Source organism: Hemitrygon akajei, chromosome 2 (genome assembly GCF_048418815.1).
Source record: "Hemitrygon akajei chromosome 2, sHemAka1.3, whole genome shotgun sequence".
Classification (NCBI taxonomy): Eukaryota; Metazoa; Chordata; class Chondrichthyes; order Myliobatiformes; family Dasyatidae; genus Hemitrygon; species Hemitrygon akajei.
Window position 1 is genome coordinate 186105257 of NC_133125.1, and position 22132 is coordinate 186127388.

At 46.3% G+C, this 22132-nt stretch overlaps 1 protein-coding gene across 4 annotated transcripts in view; it reads right to left on the reverse strand.

The window, feature by feature from the left end:
- The window catches only part of LOC140719121 (uncharacterized), a 61450-nt gene extending 45499 nt beyond the window's left edge, over positions 1-15951 (reverse strand). Inside the window, exons 1-3 of one of the 4 annotated variants that reach the window (XM_073033531.1) lie at positions 15522-15634; positions 14057-14317; positions 4564-4671 (exon numbers count right to left, since the gene is read on the reverse strand). In XM_073033531.1, the coding sequence (XP_072889632.1) occupies positions 4564-4671; positions 14057-14216 (268 nt within the window). In that variant the 5' untranslated portion in view covers positions 14217-14317; positions 15522-15634. Of the gene's footprint in view, positions 1-4563; positions 4672-14056; positions 14318-15468; positions 15635-15763 lie in introns of those variants that run through there. The other 3 variants (XM_073033523.1, XM_073033515.1, XM_073033539.1) reach the window with 3 other exon arrangements.
- Between the last annotated feature and the right edge of the window lie 6181 nt (positions 15952-22132).

The following is a 22132-nucleotide window of genomic DNA, read 5'->3' on the forward strand; positions in this document are numbered from 1 at the left end:
AAGATTCAGTCGCTAGGTATACATGGTGAGGTAGTAAATTGGATTAGACATTGGCTCAATGGGAGAGGCCAGAGAGTGGTAGTGGAGGATTGCTTCTCTGAGTGGAGGCCTGTGACTAGTGGGGTGCCACAGGGATCAGTGCTGTGTCCATTGTTATTTGTCATCTATATCAATGATCTACTTTGGGTATGATATCAGTATAGCCTGACATCAGTGGTTGGAAATTTGGTGGAATCGATTGTTAGGGATGAGATTACGGAATACCTGGAGGCACATGACAAGATAGGCCAAAGCCAGCATGGTTTTCTGAAAGGAAAATCCTGCCTGACTAACTTACTGCAATTGTTTGAGAAAATTACAAGCAGGGTAGACAAAGGAGATGTAGTAGATGTGATGTACTTGGATTTTCAGAAGGCCTTTGACAAGGTGCCACACATGAGGCTGCTTAGCAAGATAAGAGCCCATGGAACTACAGCGTAGTTACTAGTGTGGGTGGAGCATTGGCTGATCGGCAGAAACCAGAGAGTGGGAATAAAGGGATCCTATTCTGGCTGGCTGCCGGTTACCAGTGGAGTTGCACAGGGGTCAGCGTGGGACCGCTGCTTTTTACAATGTATGTCAATGTATTGACATTGATATGGGACTATGGGATTAATGGATTTGTGGCTAATTTTGCCGATGATACAAAGCTAGGTGGAGGAGCGGGTAGAGTTGAGGAAACAGAGAGCCTGCAGAGAGACTTAGATAGTTTAGGGGAATGCGCAAAGAAGTGGCAAATGAAATACAATGTTGGAAAGTGTATGGTCATGCACTTTGGTGGAACAAATAAATGGGCAGACTATTATTTAGATGGGGAGAGAATTCAAAATGCAGAGATGCAAAGGGACTTGGGAGTCCTTGTGCAGGACACCCTACAGGTTAACCTCCAGGTTGAGTCGGCGGTGAAGAAGGCAAATGCAATGTTGGCATTCGTTTCTGGAGGTGTAGAATATAAGAGCAGGAATGTGATGTTGAGGCTCTTTCAGGCACTAGTGAGATCACACTTAAAGTATTGTGTGCAGTTTTGGGCTCCTTATTTTAGAAAGGACATACTGACATTGGACAGGGTTCAAAGAAGATTCATGTTAATGATTCCAGGAATGAAAGGGTTACGTATGAGGAACGTCCGGCAGCTCTTGGGCTGTATTCCCTGGAGCTCAAGAGAATGAGGGGAGATCTCATAGAAAGGCCTGAGCGGATTAGATATGGCAAAGTTATTTCCCATGGTAGGGGAGTCCAGAACAAGAAGGCACGACTTCAGGATTGAAAGACGTTCATTTAGAACAGAGATGTGGAGAAATTCCTTTAGTCAGACGGTGGTAAATCTGTGGAATTTATTGCCACTAGTGGCTGTGGAGTCCAAGTCATTGGGTGCAGTTAAGGCAGAGATAGACAAGTTCTTGATTAGCCAAGGCATCAAAGGGTATGAGGAGAAGGCAGGGGAGTGGACATGACTGGAAGAATTGGATCAGTACTTAATAATGGACACTGCCTTTCTGAGATTCAGCTCCCTGATAGGTCCTGGGTACTTTGTAGGCTGGTGCCCAAGATGGAGCTGACTAGATTTACAACCTTTTGCAGCTTCTTTCAGTCCTGTGCAGTAGCCCATCCATACCAGACAGTGATGCAGCCTGTCAGAATTTCCTCTCTATGGTACAACTATAGAAGGTTTTGAGTGTATTTGTTGACATGCCAAATCTCTTCAAACTCCTAATAAAGTTTAGCCGCTGTCTTGCCTTCTTTATAACTACATTGATATGTTGGCACCAGGTTAGATCCTCAGAGATCATGACACCCAGGAACTTGAAGCTGCTCACTCTCTCCACTTTGGATCCCTCTTTGAGGATTGGTATGTGTTCCTTCATCTTACCCTTCCTGATGTCCACAATCATTATTCCTACTAACATTGAGTGCCAAGTTGCTGCAGCACAACTCCACTAGTTGGCATATCTCACTCCTGTACACCTTCTCATCACCACCTGAGATTCTACCAACAATGGTTGTATCATCAGCAAATTTATAAATGGTACTTGAGCTATGCCTACCCACACAGTCATGTGTATATAGAGAGTAGAGCAGTGGACTAAGCACACACTCCTGAGGTGCACCAGTGTTGATCATCAGCGAGGAGGAGATATTATTACCAATCCGCACAGATTGTGGTCTTCCGGTTAGGAAGTCTAGGATCCAATTGCAGAGGGAGGTACAGAGGCCCAGGTTCTGCAGCTGCTCAATCAGGATTGTGGGAATGATGGTATTAAATGCTGAGCTATAGTCAATGAACTGCATCTTGACATAGGTGTTTGTGTTGTCCAGGTGGTCTAAAGCCATGTGAAGATAGATAGATAGATACTTTATTCATCCCCATGGGGAAATTCAACCATTGAGATTGTGTCTGCCGTTGACCTATTGTGGTGATAGGCAAATTGCAATGGATCCAGGTCCTTGCTGAGGCGGGAGTTCAGTCTAGTGAAGTGCTACCAGGCAATAGTCATTAAGGCAGCCCACATTATTATTCTTATGCACTGGTATAATTGTTACCATTTTGAAGCAAGTGGAAACTTCCACCTGTAGCAGTGAGAGGTTGAAAATGTCCTTGCACACTCCCACCAGTTGGTTGGCAAAGGTTTTCAGAGCCTTACCAGGTACTCCATCGGAGCCTTCCGCCTTGCGAGGGTTCACTCTCTTTAAAGACAGTCTAACATCGGCTTCTGAGACAGAGATCACAGGGTCATCAGGTGCAGCAGGGATCTTCACAGCTGTAGTTATATTCTCCCTTTCAAAGCGGGCATAGAAGGTGTTGAGTTCATCTGGTAGTGAAGCATCATTAATAAATTCATGCTATTGGGTTTCATTTTGCAGGAATTAATATCTTGCAGACCCTGCCAGAGTTGCCATGCATCCGATGTTGCCTCCAACCTCATTCAAAATTGTCTCTTCGCCCTTGCAATAGCCCTCTGCAAATCACACCTGGTTTTCTGGTACAGGCCTGGGTCACCAGACTTGAATACCACAGATCTAGCCTTCAGCAGACGACGTACCTCCTAGTTCATCCATGGCTTTTGGTTTAAGAATGTACAATAAGTCTTTGTGGGCACACACTCATCCACACAGGTTTTAATAAAGTCTGTAACAACTGCAGCATACTCATCCAGATTCAAAGATGAATCCCTGAATACAATCCAGTTCACCGATTCAAAGCAGTCCTGTAGGCGCTCCTGTGGTTCCCTTGTCCATACCTTCTTGTGCTGCGGTCTTCAATCTCTGCCTACACTCAGGGAGTAGAAGTACAGGCAGATGATCAGACTTCTGAAGTGAGGGTGTGGAATAACACAGTAGGCATTCTTCATGGTGGTGTAGCAATGGTCCAGTGTGTTGTTTCTTCTGGTATTGCAAATGATCTGGTGACGGTAGTTGCTTAGTGATTTTTTTTTTCAGGCTGGCCTGGTTAAAATCTCCCAAATGACGGTGAAGGCGTTAGGATGCGTTGTTTCGTGCATGTTGATAGGATGCAGAACTGGCAGATGGAGTTCGACCCAGATAAGTTTGAGGTGGTTCATTTTGGTAGGTCAAATATAATGGCAGAATATAGTATTAATGGTAAGACTCTTGGCAGTGTGGAGGATCAGAGGGATCTTGGGGTCCGTGTTGATTGGACACTCAAAGCTGCTGTGCAGGTTGACTTGTGTGGTTACGGTGCATTGGCCTTCATCAGCCATGGGATTGAGTTCAAGAGCCGAGAGGTAATGTTACAGCTGTATAGAACTTTGGTCAGACCCCACTTGGTCTCAGTTCTGGTCACCTCACTACAGGAAGGATGTGGAAGCCATAGAAAGGGTGCAGAGGAGATTTACAAGGATGTTGCCTGGATTGGGGAGCATACATTATGAGAATAGGTAGGTTGAATGAATCCGGCCTTTTCTCCTTGGAGCGATGGAGGATGAGAGGTGACCTGATAGAGGTGTAGAAGATGATGAGAGGCATTGATCATGTGGATAGTCAGAGGCTTTTTCCTAGGGCTGAAATGGCTAGCATGAGAGGACACAGGTTTAAGGTGCTGGGGAGTACAGAGGAGATATCGGGGTAAGTTTTTTACGCAGAGAGTGGTGAGTGCATGGAATGGGCTGTTGGCAACAGTGGTGGAGGCGGATACGATAGGATATTTTAAGAGGCTCTCGGATACGTACATGGAGCCTAGAAAAATAGAGGCCTAAGGGTAACCCTAGGTAATTTCTGAAGTAGGTACATGTTTGGCACAGCATTGTGGGCTGAAGGGCCTGTATTGTGCTGTAGGTTTTCTATGTTTCTAGAAACACTGACAATGTAAATACATTGAAGCTCTAAAATGTTTCAAAGTAAATGTTGTGGTATGTTTATTATTCAGAAAATGTATGAATAATATTCATTAACACAGGATATTTCACAATTATATTAACACAGATTTCAAAACTACGTATGCGGGAGCATTTCAGTAACTGCACAACCACACACCGGCGCAGCTTAGAGGGAAGGGTGGTCTGATACCTGTGTATCGAAACGTCGTTGAAAGCATGAAGGCACTAACTGATGTCAGCATGCAGCCAAGACCAAAAATGGCCACTGTTATTATCCTGTACTCATGTGGGCGCATGCCTAAAACATGAACAAGAAAAGAGTCAGCAATACTGCACCTGATTTAGCACTAACTTGCTTGGCCATTGCTATCATATCAAATTGAAAAGCTACTCTGTTTCAGAATCCATAGCTTAAATATCTGTAAAGTAAACTGGAGTCCAGGACCAGAGGGCACAGCCTCAGAATAGAGGAGGACTTGCTTCAGCCAGTGTGTGGTGATTCTTTGGAATTCATGCCACAGATCACAATGGAGGCTAAGCCTTTGGGTACCTTTGAAGCAGAGCTTATAGGTTCTTGATAAGTCAGGGGATTAAAGGTTATGTGGAGAATGCAAGAGAATGGGGTTAAGGGGGAAATTAAATCAGCCCTGATGGAATAGTGGGGCAGACATGATGAGCAGAATGGTCTAATTCTGTTCCCAGATCATATAAACATGTTAGAAGAATCCCAATAAATACCAATGCCGTTCGTCTGCAACACATATCAAAGGGGGTCTGTTAAAGGAGCTCCCCATCCTGAAACATGACCGAATTTGGAGAAAACAACCCGGTTCCAGTTTTCTGCCATTGTTTTGTATTTGCCTGACCTTCTACCTGCCATCAGAATCAGAATCAGGTTCAATATCACTGGCACACGTTGTAAAATTTGCTTTCAGCAGTCGTCTTTTCGGTGAAAGGTGAAATTGCATTCAACATAACTTTAACTCAAAAGGATTGATGTTTCAATTGGTGCCAAGTCTCTGTGATGGGCAAAATCAGACATCTCCCAATTGTAACTCCTTCAGCATCACAGGATGAACATCACTAAAATGCAGTTACAAAATGGTCATGAAGATTTATCCTGGGATATTATCATGTCAGATTGAAGAATGAATGATTAGTATCTATCAGTCATATGAACAGAAACAGGCCATTGGGCCCATCATGTCTATCTGACAATCAAATCACCATTCTTACAAATTCTACTTACCATCAAGCCTTGGCAATTCAAATATTCATCTAATTACATCTTATATGTTGTCCAGTTGTCTGTATCCACCACCTCCAATATCCTTTAAACTAGGGGTTCCCAACCTTCTTTATGTCATGGACTAATACCACTGTGCAAGGGATCTGTGGACCACAGCTTGGAAACCCCTGCTCTAAACCTAGACTCCTCTGCTAAGAGAAGCTATTTCCAACCATCTATACCACTTATCATTTGGAATACCTCTTTCACCAACTTTCAGCCTCTTCCACTCCCAGGAAAGCAACCCCATCTCGTCAATATCTTCTCATAACTGAAACCATCCCAAACAACATCAGGGTAAACTTCTCCTGCCAGTTTCACCCTTCCTATATTAGAGAACTAGATGAACAGTACCATACCCAGCCACACAATAGCCAGTGGACATTTGCCCTCCCTTCACCCTCCAACTCTGCCATGGATGGTCCCCAAGGGTTGGGCATGGGTTAGCAATTCCATCCCATGAAAAAGTCATTTCAGTATAAACGTCAACGGAAGCTCCAAAGGCCTCCCTCCCCAGGAGAGGAAGGAAGGTGACATCGAGAAGATGGTTGGGATACTGAGGGATAACGAAAGACTGGCCCAAGACAGAAAATTCTGGCGAGTCACATCAAAGCCCTGCATTACTGTAGTAAAGCATCTTCTGCACTCAAATCCTCCCCTAATAAAGGATAGATATAATTTTCATGGGTATAATTTTCAGGAGGGATGGATCCAGGGAAACTGCCATGGATTCAGAATTGGCTTGCCCACACAAGGCAGAAGATGGTAGCAGATGGTTCATATTCTGCCTGGAGGTCGGTGACCAGTGGTGTTCCACAGGGATCTACTCCTGCTCTTGGATGAGGAAGTGGAAAGGTGGGTTAGTAAGTTTGCAGATGACATGAAGGTTGTCGTACGTTACAACAGGACATTGACAGGATGTAGAGCTGAGCTGAGAAGTGGCAAATGAGGTTCAATCCAGAAAAGTGTGAAGTGATTGACTTTGAAAGGTCAAGTTTGAAGGCAGAATACAGGGTAATGGGATTTTCAGCAGTGTGGAAGCACAGAGGGATCTTGGGGTCCACATCCATAGATCCCTCAAAGTTGCCGGTCAAGTTGATAGTGTTGATAGAGTCCATGCCTAACCATTTAAACTTCCTACTCTCATTGACCTGCACCTGGACAATAGTTCTACCATTCATGTACCTATCCAAGTTTCTCAAACATTCAAAACGACCCTGGATTTACCACTTATGCTGTCAGCTCAGTCCACTCTCACAACCCTCAGGGTAAAGTTTCCCCTCACGTTCTCCTTAAAAAAATTTCACTTTTCACCCTTAACCCATGACCTCTAGTTGTGGTTCCACCCTACCACAGTCAAAAAAGCCTGCTTGCATTTACCCTGTCTAAACCCCTCATAATTTTGCATACCTCTATCAAATCTCACCTCAATCTCCTACATTCCAAGGAATAAAGTCCAAAATTATTCAATCTTTCCTTATAACTAAGTCCTCCAGCCCCAGCAACACACTTGTAAATTTTCTCCATACACTTTTAACCTTATTTACATTTTCCTGCAGGCAAGTGATCAAAACTGCACACAATACTCCAAAGTAGACCTCACCAATGTCAACATAACATTCCATTTCCTGTACTCAATATTTAATTTATGAAGGTTAGTGACCCAAAGGCTTTCTTTATATTACCCCACCAACCTATGACACCACTTTCAACGAGTTATGGACTTGTATTCCCAGATCCTATTGTTCCACTGCAATCCTCAATGCCCTCACATTCACGGTGTACGACCTAACTGTGTTGGTCCTACCGAAGAGCAAAACCTCACATTTGCCTGCATTAAGTTCCATCTGCCATTTTTCCAATTGGTTCAGCTCCCTCTGCAATTCATGATAGTCTTCCTCACTGTCCACTACACCCCCAGTCTTGGTGTCATCTGCAAATTTGCTGATCCAGTTAAATACATTATCATCCAGATCATTGATATGGATAACAAACAGGACCCAGCACCAATCCCTGCAGCACTCCACTAGCCACAGGCCTCCAGTCAGAGAGGCAACCTTGACTACCACTCAATGGCTTCTCCCACAAAGCCATTGTCTAATCCAATTTACTACCTCACCCTGAATGCCGAGCGACTGAACCTTTTTGACCAGCCTCCATGTGGGATCTTGTCAAATGACTTCCTAAAGTCCACATAGACAACATCCACTGCCTTGCCTACCTCAAATTTCCTCTTAACTTCCTCTAGAAACTGCATAAGATTGGTTAAGCATGACCTAGCATGCACAAAGCCATCTAAATACTCTTATATCCAGTTCCTTAGAATACCTTTCAATAATCTTCCCAATATTGATGTCAGGTTAACCAGCCTATAATTTCCTTGTTTATTTTTAGAGCCTTTCTTAAACAGCAGAACAACATTGGATTTCCTCCAATTCTCTGGTAGAAATATAGAAAACCTACAACACAATACAGGACCTTTGGCCCACAAAGCTGTGTCAAACATGTCCTTACCTTAGAACTACCTAGGCTTACCCATAGACCTCTATTTTTCTAGTTTCATGTATCCATCCAGGAGTCTCTTAAAAGATCCTATCATTTTCGCCTCCACCAGCAGCCTATTTCATGCACTCACCACTCTCTGCGTAAAGAACTTACCCCAGACATCTCCTCTGTACCTACTTCCAAGCACCATAAAACTATGCCCACTCGTGCTAGCCATTTCAGCCTTTGGGAAAAAGCCTCTGACTACTCACATGATCAATGCCTCTCATCATCTTGTACACCTCATCCTCCATCGCTCCAAGGAGAAAAGGCCGATTTCACTCAACCTATTCTCATAAGGCATGCTCGTCAATCTGGGAAACATACTTGTAAATGTCCTCTGCACCATTTCTATGGTTTCCACGTCCTTCCTCTAGTGAGGTGACCAGAATTGAGCACAGTAATCCAATTGGGGTCTGACCTATATAGCTGCAACCTATATTACCTCTCGGCTCTTGAACTCAGTCTCATGATTGATGAAGGCCAATACACCTTATGCCTTCTTAACCACACAGTCACCATGTACAGCAGCTTTGAGTGGCCTACGGACTTGGACCTCAAGATCCCTCTGATCCTCCAAGAGTCTTATCATTAATACTATATTCTGCCATCATATTTGACCTACCAAAATGAACCACCTCACACTTATCTGGGTTGAACTCCATCTGCCACTTCTCAGCCAAGTTTTGCATCCTATGAATGCCCTGATGTAACCTCTGACCATCCTCCACACTATCTGCAACACACCCAACCCTGAAGCACATCACTGGTCACTGACCTCCATGCAGAATATGACCCATCTACAACCTCTCTTTGCCTTCCGTGGGCAAACCAATTCTACATCAACAAAGCAATGTCCCCTTGGATCCCATACTTCCTTACTTTCTCAATAAGCCTTGCATGGCGTACCTTATCAAATGCCTTGCTGAAATCCATATACACACATCCATGGCTCTATCCTCATCAATGTGTTTAGTCACAGCCTCAAAAAATTCAGTCAGGCTCAGGCACGACCTGCCTTTGACAAAGCCATGCTGACTACTAATCATATTATGCTTCTCCAAATGTTCATAAATCCTGCCTCTCAGGATCTTCTCCATCAACTTACCAACCACTGGAGTAAGACTCACTGCTCTATAATTTCCCGGGCTGTGTCTACTCCCTTTTCTGAATAAAGGAACAACATCTGCAACTCTCCAATCCTCCAGAACCTCTCCCGTCCCCATTGATGATGCAAAGATCATCGCCAGAGGCTCAGCAATCTCATCCCTCACTTCTCACAGTAGCCTGGGGTACATCCAGTCTGGTCCCGGCGACTTATCCAACTCGATGCTTTCCAAGACTCCAGCACAGCCTCTTCCTTAATATCTACATTCTCAAGCTTTTCAGTCCACTGTAAGTCATCCCTACAATTGCCAAGGTCCTTTTCCGTAGTGAATACTGAAGCAAAGTATTCATTATGTAGCTTTGCCATCTCCTCCAGTTCCATACACACTTTTCCATTGTCACACTTGATTGGTCCTATTCTCTCATGTTTTATCCTCTTGCTCTTCACATACTTGTAGAATGCCTTGGGGTTTTCCTTAATCCTGCTTGCCAAGGCCTTCTCATGGCCCCTTCTGGCTCTCCTAATTTCATTCTTAAGCTCCTTCCTGTTAGCCTTATAATCTTCAGATTCCTATCATTACCTAGCTTTTTGAACCTTTTGTAAGCTCTTCTTTTTTTCTTGACTAGATTTACAACAGCCTTTGTACACCACAGTTCCTGTACCCTACCATAACTTCCCTGTCTCATTGGAACATATCTACTCAGATCCCCACGCAAATATCCCCTGAACATTTGCCACATTTCTTCCACATGTTTCCCTGAGAACATCTGTTTCCAATTTATGCTTCCATGTTCCTGCCTGATAGCTTCGTATTTCCCCTTACTCCAATTAAACGTTTCCCTAACCTGTCTGTTCCTATCCCTCTCCAATGCTATGGTAAAGGAGATATAATTGTGATCACTATCTCCAAAATGCTTTCCCACTGAGAGATCTGACACCTGACCAGGTTCATTTCCCAATACCAGATCAAGTGCAGCCTCTCCTCTTGTAGGGTTTTCTACAAGAAACCTTCCTGAACACTCCTAACAAACTCCACACCATCTAAACCCCTCTCTCTAGGGAGATGGCAATCAATATTTGGGAAATTAAAATCTCCCACCACAACAACCCTGTTATTATTACACCTTTCCAGAATCTGTCTCCCTATCTGTTTTTCAATGTCCTTGTTACTATTGGGCAGCCTATAAAAAACACCCAGCAGAGTTATTGACACCTTCCTATTCCTAACTTCCACCCACATCAACTCTGTAGACAACCCCTCCATGACTTCCTCCTTTTCTGCAGCCATTAAACTATCTCTGATCTACAGTGCCACGACCCCACCTCTTTTGCCTCCCTCCCTGTCCTTTCTGAAACATCTAAAGCCCAGCACTTGAAGTAGCCATTCCTGCCCCTGAGCCATCCAAGTCTCTGTAATGGCCACAACATCATAGCTCCAGGTGCTGATCCATGCTCTAAGCTCATCCGCTTTATTCATAATACTCCTTGCATTAAAACAGACACATCTCAAGCCTTCAGTCTGAGCGTGTCCCTTCTCTATCACCTGCCTATCCTCCCTTTCACACTGTCTCCAAGCTTTCTCTATTTGTGAGCCGACTATCCCTTCCTCTGTCTCTTCAGTTCGGTTCCCACCCCCCAGCAATTCTAGTTCAAACTCTCCCAAATAGCCTTTGCAAACCTCCCTGCCAGGATATTGGTCCCCCTCAGATTCAAGTGCAACCCATCTTTTCTGCTTTCAGGACCTCTTCCCTTTTCTTACCTATGTCATTGGTACCAACATGTACCATGACCTCTGGCTGTACTCCTTCCCACTTTAAGGTATCATGGACGCGATCAGAAATATCCCGGACCCTGGCACCTGGGAGGGAAACTACCATCCACGTTTCTTTCCTGCACCCACGGAATCGCCTATCTGACTCCCTAACCATAGAGTTCCCTATCACTGCTGCCATCCTCTTCCCTTCTGAGCCGCAAGGCCACTGTTGCTTTCCCCAGGTAGGCTGTCCCCACCACCAACAGTACTCAAACAGGAGTACTTATTGTTAAGGGGTACAGCCACTGGGGTACTCTCTAAAGTCTGACTCTTGCCCTTCGCTCTCCTGATTGTTACCCACTTATCTGTCTCCCCAGGCCCCAGAGTGACTACCTGCCTGTAACTCCTATCTGTCACCTCATCACTCTCCCTGACTAGGCGAAGGTCATCGAGCTGCATCTCCAGTTCCCTAACTCGGTCCCCAAGGAGCTGCAGCTCGACACACCTGGTGCAGATGTGGCTATCCAGGAGGTCAGGAGTTTCTAGGACCTCCCACATCTGACAAGTCAGTTTACAGAGAGGAGGTGCAGCGGCTAACAGACTGGTGCAGAGCCAACAACCCGTCTCAGAATCTGAACAAAAGAGATGGTTGTTGACTTCAGTTGGGCACGGAGCGACCACTCCCCGCTGAACATCGACGGCTCCTCGGTAGAGATCGTAAAAAGCACCAATTTTCTTGGTGTTCACCTGACGGGGAATCTCACCTGGTCCCTCAACACCAGCTCCATAGCAAAGAAAGCCCAGCAGTGTCTCTACTTTCTGCGAAGGCTGAGGAAAGTCCATCTCCCATCCCCCATCCTCATCACATTCTACAGGGGTTGTATTGAGAGCATCCTGAGCAGCTGCATCACTGCCTGGTTCAGAAATTGCACCATCTCGGATCGCAAGACCCTGCAGCGGATCGTGAGGTCAGCTGAGAAGATCATCGGGGTCTCTCTTCCTGCCATCACGAACATTTACACTACACGCTGCATCCGCAAAGGAAACAGCATTATGAAGGACCCCATGCACCCCTCATACAATCTCTTCTCCCTCCTGCCGTCTGGGAAAAGGCTCCGAAGCATTCTGCCTCTTACGACCAGACTACATAAGTTTCTTCCCCCAAGCTATCAGACTCCTCAATACCCAAAGCCTGGACTGACACCTTGCCCTACTGTCCTGTTTATTATTTATTGTAATGCCAGTACTGTTTTTGTGCACTTTATGCAGTCCAGTGTAGGTCTGTAGTCTAGTGTAGCTTTCTCTGTGTTTTTTTATTACATAGTTCAGTCTAGTTTTTTGTACTGTGTCATTTAACACTATGGTCCTGAACAACGTTGCCTCATTTTTACTATGCACTGTACCAGCAGTTATGGTCAAAATGACAATAAAAGTTGACTTGACTTGACAATGAGCACAGAAAACCAGACTCACACACATACTTCCTGTCTGTATTCTACACAAGTAACGTACCTCACCTCCACCCGTTACTGCCTAAGCCCCGTTGAGCCAAAGCCTTCCTGCTCTGTCTCCTTCTACTCTGTAGTCTGCTCCTTGAACAGACTTTCGCTCTGTAAAGCGATCTTCATTTTAAACTCTTCCCACTGTTCTCTCTAGCCGACGTCCACGCGCTTGCGCAGTCGTGCCCCATTCAAACTGCTTAAGAAATAACCTGGTACTTCACCTGTTGCCAGGGTGTCTCTGTGAGGGCCCTGGCAGGTTTTGCACTTGCTTTAATTGAATTAAATTTCTTTCTTACATCCTTCACATACATGAGGAGTAAAAAATCTTTGTTACTTCTCTGTCTGAATGTGCAGTGTGCAAATTATAGTAACTTACAATAAATACTATGTATAGTAAAATATACAACAGAAATAGATGTGTCAGCATAAATTAATCAGTCTGATGGCCTGGTGGAAGAAGCTGTCCCTGTTGGTCCTGGCTGTTATGCTGTGGTACCGTTTCCCAGATGGTAGTGGCTGAAACAGTTTGTGGTCGGGGTGACTCAGGTCCCCAATGATCCTTTGGGCCCTTTTTACACATCTGTCTCTGTAAATGGCCTGAATAGCAGGAAGTTCACAACTAAGATGAGCTGGGCTCTCTGCAGAGTCCTGCGATTGAGGGAAGTACAGTTCCCATACCAGGCAGCGATGCAGCCAGTCAGGGTGCTCTCAATTGTGCCCCTTTAGAAAGTCCTTAGGATTTGGAGACTCATGCTGAACTTCTTCAACAATCTGAAGTGAAAGAAGCGCTGTAGTGCTTGTTTCACCACACAGCTGATATGTGGTGACCATGCCAGCAGGCTCTGGGAGTTTACTGAGCATAATTTGCCTCAAGTCAGAAAACATCTCCTCCTCTGTCACCTGTATAGACTCCGTGAAGCTGATGCTGTTTTACCACACTTCTATTTCAGATCTCCCCCATCTCTTTTGTCCTCATGCATGGTTTACCATTCTGATCTCCCAGATCTACAACATGAAGGAGACAGAAGGGTGGCACAGTAGAACAACCCTTTACCCGGGTTCAATTCCTGCTGCTGCCTAGAAGGAGTTGGTCCATTCTCCCGGTGACCGCGTGGATTTTCTTTGCGTGCTGAGGTTTCCTCCCACAATGCAATGGGGCACGGTTGGTGGGTTAGTTGGTCACTGTAAGTTGTCCCATGATTAGGATCTATCAGGGGTTGCTGAGAAGGGCTGATTCCACGCTGCCTCTCAATAATACAAAAAATCTTTAAAACAAAGAAGCTTCTGAAGTTGCAGGGAAGTTGAGAGTGGGGAACGTCTGATTATTTTTTGATTTTATGAATGACAATAAAAGCCAGAATTTGCAGAAACATTTATAAATAAAGACCCAGATCCCTTCCCCTTGCAAATAACATTTTAAATTGTTTACTGTAGACACCTGACATTGTGTCAGCTCACTCAGTGGTTTGAGGTGCTAATGAAACTCACCGTCAACAACTAAGTTGAATGTTTCTTTTTCAACGAGACTATTATTTGTTGCAATGCAGGTAAATAATCCGCAATCATCGTAGTCAGCATCAGGAATACACAAGCTGGAATTGTCAGCGGACAGTTTATAAACAGACGCTATGTCGGTTTCACTTTTCATCCATTCAAATCTGCTACCATTCTCTGAAGAAATGCATTTTAGTTCAATCGTTTGGTGAGCACTGCTGCTATTATGCGTTATTGTAAGCTCAGACCAAACATCTAAAACAGCAAAAATCAGTGTTAATCCAACAATTTCACTTGTCTGCTAAAATCTATTTACTTACAACCTTTTTCACTACCTCGAAGTGGGAGAATTACTTTTTGACCCTTTTTTAGGAAATGCATAACTTGGCTTCTCATTAATTTGTATATTCTAGTCTTCCCAACCACTGAAAACTGTGTTCACATTTGGATCATTTACACACAGTGGGAAATCTCTCCTCCCCTTTAAAGGCAGATTGCCCATCTGTAACTCCTATAATGCCATCGCATGGCCATCAATGCTGCTTCATCTCTCTGCACCAAGCTGCCACATTATCATCAGCTTGACACAGGGAGGGAAAATTCAAAACCCGAAGTGCAGAGGGCCTTGGGAGTCCTTGTCCCTAAAGGTTAATTTACAGGTTGAATTAGTGCTGAGGAAGCCAAATACAACGTCAGCGTGCAATTCAAGAGGGTATGATCTGGTATGCTGCAAGTTGGACTTGTTGATTGATTGGTTGAAAGCTGGGGCGGATGGAGGGGACCAATTCAGTCCTAGTGACGAGTGGACCTGAAGCCCCGGGGTGAGGGGATGAAGCTGTGCATTTCATTTGTGGCGGTGTGTTCACACGGAGTTGAAGCTGTCTTCCCAGGGTTTCGCTTGGCAGAAGATTGGCTCTGATGTTTCTGTTTTAGCTGTACTCAGTGATCTCGGGCCTCAGGCTGCGGGGCCGCACTGTACCGGGGGCAGTGATGGCGACGGAAGGTTTCGAATGGACTATATATCGTCCGGTTGTGTCTTTACTGATAACAGACAGTAGGTGTAGGAGAAGGCCATTCGGCCCTTCTAGCCAGCACCGCCATTCACTGTGATCATGGCTGATCATCCACAATCAGTACCCCGTTCCTGCCCTCTCCCCATATCCCTTGACACCGCCATCTATAAGAGCTCTATCTAACTCTCTCTTGAATGCATCCAGAGACTTGGCCTCCACTGCCTTCTGGGGCAGAGCATTCCACATATCCACCACTCTCTGGGTGAAAAACTTTTTCCACATCTCTGTTCTAAATGGCCTACCCCTTATTCTTAAACTGTGGCCTCTAGTTCTGGGCTCACTCATCAGCGGGAACATGCTTCCTGCCTCCAGCGTGTCCAATCCCTTAATAACCTTGTATGTCTGATGTCCGAGACATGTTTGTAAATGAGAGGCCTGGGGCTCACGACACGGGTTTGACTCGCCTGAGTCGGACGTTGGGACGGGGTCTGGGCCTCAAAGCCGCGGTGTCGCAGACGATTTTGTTGGGCAGGAGGGTCCATGGCCGAGGGTGGGGACTCTCTCTGCGGGATTGTGAGGGACGGTTAAATGTCCAATGGAACTGGATGATCACCCCGCCCCCCGCCCCACCCAGCAGGCAGGCAGGCAGGCATTGGGCCAAGAACCGCTGGGGTGATGCCCGCCTCACCTTGGACGACCACCGGAGCAAACAAACCGAAGGCCCGGAGCCGGGAGGCGAGCAGCGCCATGGCGTCCGGCGGCAGCGGTCAGCCGTCACCATGCCAACCGGGGAGCGACAAAACCACCGCCCATTGTAGTCCAGCCGAGCCCCTCCGACCACCACGTGACCTCCAGCGCTCCGCCCATTGGAGCCGAGCCCCGCCGACCACCACGTGACCTCCAGCGCTCCGCCCATTGGAGCCGAGCCCCGCCGACCACCACGTGACCTCCAGCGCTCCGCCCATTGGAGCCGAGCCCCGCCGACCACCACGTGACCTCCAGCGCCCCGCCCATTGGAGCCGATCCCCGCCGACCACCACGTGACCTCCAGCGCTCCGCCCATTGGAGCCAAGCCCCGCCGACTACCACGTGACCTCCATCGCTCCGCCCATTGGAGGCTCCAATCGCCGCTTCTCCCATTGGCGGCAAGCAAAGATGTGTGGGCGGGGCTCTTGATTGACAGTTATTTTCTGGCCAATGAAGGGCACTCGGCCCTTTCCGGTTTGGAGAACGCCGGTGTTGCATTTAGATTGAGTTCCTGACCAGGGGCCCCGGTCCGAGCAGGGCGGCGGGGCCGTGCTCTTTCCTGGCCTCCAGCGTGCTCGATTCCAGGTCTGAGTCATAGAATTTCCGAGGCGACGGAGACTGAAACATGATAACAACCTCTCACTAATCGTCAACGGGACCAAGGAGGGGCTTCAAGTCAAATAACTTTTTATTGTCTTTTCGACCATAACTGCTGTAAAAATGAGACAACGTTTTTCAGGACCGTGGTGTTACATGACACATTACAAAAACTAGACTGAACTACTTAAAAAACAACACAGAAAAAAACTACACTGGACTACAGACCTACACAGGACTGCATAAAGTGCACAAAAACAGTGCAGGCATTACGATAAATAATAAACAGGACAATAGGGTAAGGTGTCAGTCCAGGCTCAGGGTATTGACGAGTCTGATGGTTTGGGGGAAGAAACTGTTACATAGTCTGGTCGTGAGAGCCCAAATGCTTCAGAGCTTTTTCCCAGATGGCAGGAGGGAGAAGAGTTTGTATGAGGAGTGCGTGGGGTCCTTCATAATGCTGTTTCCTTTGCGGATGCAGCGTGTAGTGTAAATGTCTGTTATGGCAGGAAGAGAGACCCCGATGATCATCTCAGCTGACCTCACTATCCGCTGCAGGGTCTTGCGATCCGAGATGGTGCAATTTCCAAACCAGGCAGTGATGCAGCTGCTCAGGATGCTCTCAATACAACCCCTGTAGAATGTGATGTGGATGGGGGGTGGGAGATGGACTTTCCTCAGCCTTTGCAGACAGTAGAGACGCTGCTGGGCTTTCTTTGCTATGGAGCTGGAGTTGAGGGACCAGGTGTTGAGGGATCCGTCGATGTTCAGCGGGGAGTGGTCGCTCCGTGCCCTCCTGAAGTTAACAACCATCTCCTTTGTTTTGTTCACATTCAGAGACAGGTTGTTGTCTCTGCACCAGTCCGTTAACCGCTGCACCTCCTCTCTGTAAACTGACTCGTCGTTCTTGCTGATGAGGCCCACCACGGTCGTGTCATTGGCAAACTTATAGACTTCAGGAGAGGGAAATCAGAGGTCCATGAGCTAGTCCTCGTCAGAGGCATTATTTCAGAGGTGCAATTATGCAGAAAGCACAGCAGCGCCTCTACTTCCTTACGAATCTGCAGAGATTTGGCATGACATCTAAAACGTGTGGTGGAGAGTTTATTGAGTGGCTGCAATCAGCAATGGCCTGAAACAGAAAATCTCACAGAAAGTAGTGGATATGACCCAGCCTATCACGGGCAAAGTCCTCCACCATTAAGTTGAAGTGCATGAAATGCTGTTGCAGGAAAACATCTGGAACCATCCGGAACCTCCCACCCCTCATGCTCCCTTCTCGCGGCTGTCAGCAGGAAAGGGGTACAGGAGACTCAGGACTCGGACCACCCCTCAGCCATCAGACTTTTAAACCAAAGGGGATATCTTCACTCACCTTCATTTGCCCCATTATTCAAATGTTTCCACAACCAATGGACTCATTTTCAAGGACTTTTCATACTGTCATAAAGAAGAACAGCACAGAAACAGGCCGTTTGGATCAACATGCCAAAACCGTTTAAACTGCCGACCCTCAACGACCTGATCAGGACCATAGTATTCCATATCCCCACTGTCCACATACCTATCCACCTGTCCACACACCTACCGTATCCAAACATCGAAATCAAGATTGCGTGCACCACTTGTGCTGGCGAATATTCTGCACTCTTACAACCCTCTGACTGAAGAAGTTTCCCCTTGTTCCCCTTAAACTTTTCATCTTTCACTCTTAAGCCATGACCTCTGGTTGTGGTCCCACCCAACCTCAGTGGAAAAAGCCTGCTTGCATTTACCCTATCTATATCCCTCATAATTTTGTATAACTCTATCAAATCTCCTCTCAATCTTCTATGTTCTAAAGAACACGGAAGACCAAACCTATTCAATCTTTCCTTAGACCCAACAGCACCTTTGTAAATTTTATCTGTACTCTGTCAACCTTGTTTACATCTTTCCTGTCGGTAGGTGACCAAAACTGCACACAATACTCTAAATTAGACCTCACTGACATCTTATACAAACATCCCGTCTTCCGTACTTGATCCATTGTTGTATGAAGGCTAATGGGCCCAAAGCTTTCTTTACGACCCTATCTACCTGTGATGCCACTTTCAATGATGGTCTTCCTCACTGTCCATTACACCCCCAGTCTTGGTGTCATCCACAGATTTGCTGATCTAGTTAACCATATCATCATCCATTGATTATAGTTGACAAACAACTGAGGACCTAGCACGGTGGCTCTCCACTAGCCACTGTCAGAGAGACAACCCTCGACTACCACTCTCCGGCTTCTCCCACAAAGCCAATGTCTAATCCAATTTACTATCTCATCCTGAATGCTGAGCGACTGAACCTTCTTGACCAACCTCCCACGCAGGAACCTGTCAAATGGCTTACTAAAGTCCATGTAGACAACATCCACTGCCTTACCTTCATCCACATTCCTGGTAACTTTCTCAAAAAAACTCTGTGATCGTTTGGACTTGACCTACCACGCATAAGGCCATACCTATCGAAGTCCTCATTGTACGTGGAATGGCGGCGTTGGTGGTTCCTGGATAGGTACATGGACCTTAGAAAAATAGAGGGCTGTGGGTAGTTCTAAGGTAAGGACATGTTCAGCACAACTTTGTGGGCTGAAGGGCCTGTATTGTGCTGTAGGGTTGCTATGTTTCTATGTATCTGGTCCCTTATACCTCATGTTCTTGATATTTATTATTGCAAGAGATAAAATTGGCCCTCTGGAAGACCAGAACGGTAATCCGTACGTGGAACCAAAACAGGTGGGAGAGATCTTAAATGGATTTTTTGCCTCTGTATTTACTTGGGAGATGGAAACAAAGTTGACAGAAGTGAGACAAAGCAGCGTCAACTTGATGTACCCGGTACAGATTACAGAAGAGGAGGTGTTTGCTGTCTTGAGGCAAATCAGGGTGAACAGATCCCCATGGTCTGACAAAGTGCTCTCTTGTACCCTGTGAGAACCAAGAGCAGAAATTGCAGAGATATTTAAATCATCCTTAGAGACGGGAGAGGTACCGGAGGATTGGAGGACAGCCAATGTTGTTCCACTGTTTAAGAAAAGCTCTGAAAATGAGGGGCCGATGAGCCTGATATCAGTGGGAAGTTATTGGACAGGGATGGGAGGAGTCTGGAGGACTATGGTCTGGCTACAGTAGGTGGTTTAAATGGTTTCAGTTCAGACTAGATGGACCGAAGGGCCTGTTTTGTGCTGCACTTTTCTGTGACTGTTATTCCTTTTTATCCATTTGTACTTATACAGTTTGTTGTCTTCTGCACTCTGGTTGAACGTCCTAGTCGGTGCAGTTTTTCATTGATTCTGTTATGGTCATTGTTCTATAGATTTATCGAGTATGCCCACAAAAATCAATCTCAGGGTTGTATGTGGTTACATATATGTACTTTGATAATTACATTTACTTTGAACTTTGGAATTAACTTTGAAAACAACTACATCTTTGTTCTTCGCACTTTTCCTGATGAACAATCACCGCAAGATCTAGCCTGTGACTTTTCTTTGGACTTGGAGGTGATTTGATGCGGCAGAACTGAGTGAGGTACGCAGGCCCATGGTGATGAAAGACCAGAGGTTTGATCAATTTCAGAGCCAGGCCGAGTTGAGGCAGAACCCAGGACCCAGAGCATGTTGAAGTGACGTGATGTTTGAACTGAGGCCAGTCGGAAATCTGAAGCATGAGAAAATATAGCACACTCAGGTTTACCAACTGAGTACATAAGGTCTTGATTTGCAGCAGACTGGTGTTCGTACAGCAGCCAATCAGCCACCAAACAAATAGAAATAAGGCAGGGACAAGTGGAGCGGCCACTGCTGGAATGGTGTATCCAGAGATACCGGCCACGAACCAGATGCACTGCCACCTGGTGGGTTGGAGGTCACACCACATGCCAATCAACATTTGGTGCACTGCCACCTGGTGGGTTGGAGGTCACACCACATGCCAATCAACATTTGATGCACTGCCACCTGGCGGGTCGGAGGTCACACCACATGCCAATCAACATGGGCAATGTTATGTGAGGCTTCAGTGCTGAGAGGCTTGAGCAAGAGAAGGTGAAAAAGCTGTAGGTAGATTTTTCTCCAGTTTATTTATTGTTTACTACTTTAGATTTGCACAGTTAGAACAGTAGGGATGCCAGGCAGACATCACTGTTAGTTTTCTGCTCTCGCCCCGATGATTTTAATCTTGCTCACATTTTAATCTTTACAAAATAATGGAGCTGACCACGGGTACTTCATCCTGCTCTCCGTTCTACTTCATCCATCAAGGGAATGGATGTAGAAGTCATCTGGGATTACAAATACCTGGGAACTCACCGGGACTAAAAATCAGGGGCTCTGTACAAGAAGGGACAGAGTTGACTGTACTTCCTGAGGAGGCTCCGGTCATTCATCGTCTGCGGAACCGCGTTCCGTGACTCGGCGGTGGCCAGCAATCTGTAGTCTGCTGGGCAGCCGGGTGAGAGCAGCTGACGCCAAGAAGGTCGATAAGCTCGTCAGGAAGGCTGGTTCTGTTCTGGGGGTGGAACTGGATTCCCTGGGGGTTGTGTCTGAGAGTGTTATGGACAATCCCTCTCACCCCTCCATGACATACTGGACACACAGAGGAGCATGTTCAGTAACAGACTGATTCCACTGAGGGGCCACACTGAACGTCACAGGAGATCCTTTCTCCCTGTGCCTCGGAAACTCCTCCTCCGTAGCTATTTAAGGAGATGGTTTCATTGCACTGTTACTTTTGGTATTTTTTTCATACCTCAATGCTTCTATTTTGCATTTTGAAGTACATATCTCTGACTGAGCAACCTTGCAGCAACAATCTCCTTCAGGATAAATAAAGTTTTACCTTACCTTAATGAAACGATGTATGCAGAAAGTGGCAGGTTCAGCCAACTCCAGAATGGGCACCAGCACTGAGTACACCTTCAAATTGTGATGCCTCAAAAAGGTGAGGACCCCCATCACCCAGGGCAAGCCCTCTTCTCATTGCAACAGGCACAGGGGCCTGACCCGTACATCTTTGGGATGTGGGAGGTTGGTCCGAGAGCCCAGAGATGTGCAAATTGAACCCAACGGTCAATGTGTTACGCTGACCTCTGCTATTGTACTGTCTGACGTTTCGAAGAATGAAAGGGTGTCACAATACAATAAAAACAATTCTTGCAATGTTTGACAGGCTCCTTTAGGAAATGGGGGAACACTTCTTCACTTAGATGGGGGGTGAAACTTTGGGGCTTTTACTCCAGGGGTGTGAACGCTCAGTCACTGTGTATTTGTGGGGATTCAGGGTAATGTTCCTCAGCAGGGCAGCCATAACCGGGGTAGGTGGAGCATTCAGCCAGTTCCTGTTCCTGTCTGCAGGGCCAGGGAAAGGCGGGTGCCCGCCCAGAGCACCTGTAGGGTAGGCACAGCTCCCTCGGGAAGCAGCACTGTACTTCCTGTGACTGAAGGAGAGGACCTGAAGCAAGTCTATGAAGGAGCAGGATAGAGACAAGGAAGGAAGGGGGACATGCTGGGAGAGAGGGAAGGAGGAATCGACAGGAGAGAAGCAACTTTAAAAGATAGAGAAGGAAGATGCGGAGAGCTGAGGGGGAGGGAGAGAAGGAGGAGTGCACAGGATGGAGGAGGAGGAAGGGGGATCGAGAGGGAAGAGAACACAATGGTAAAAGGGGTGGAAGGGAGGCGGGG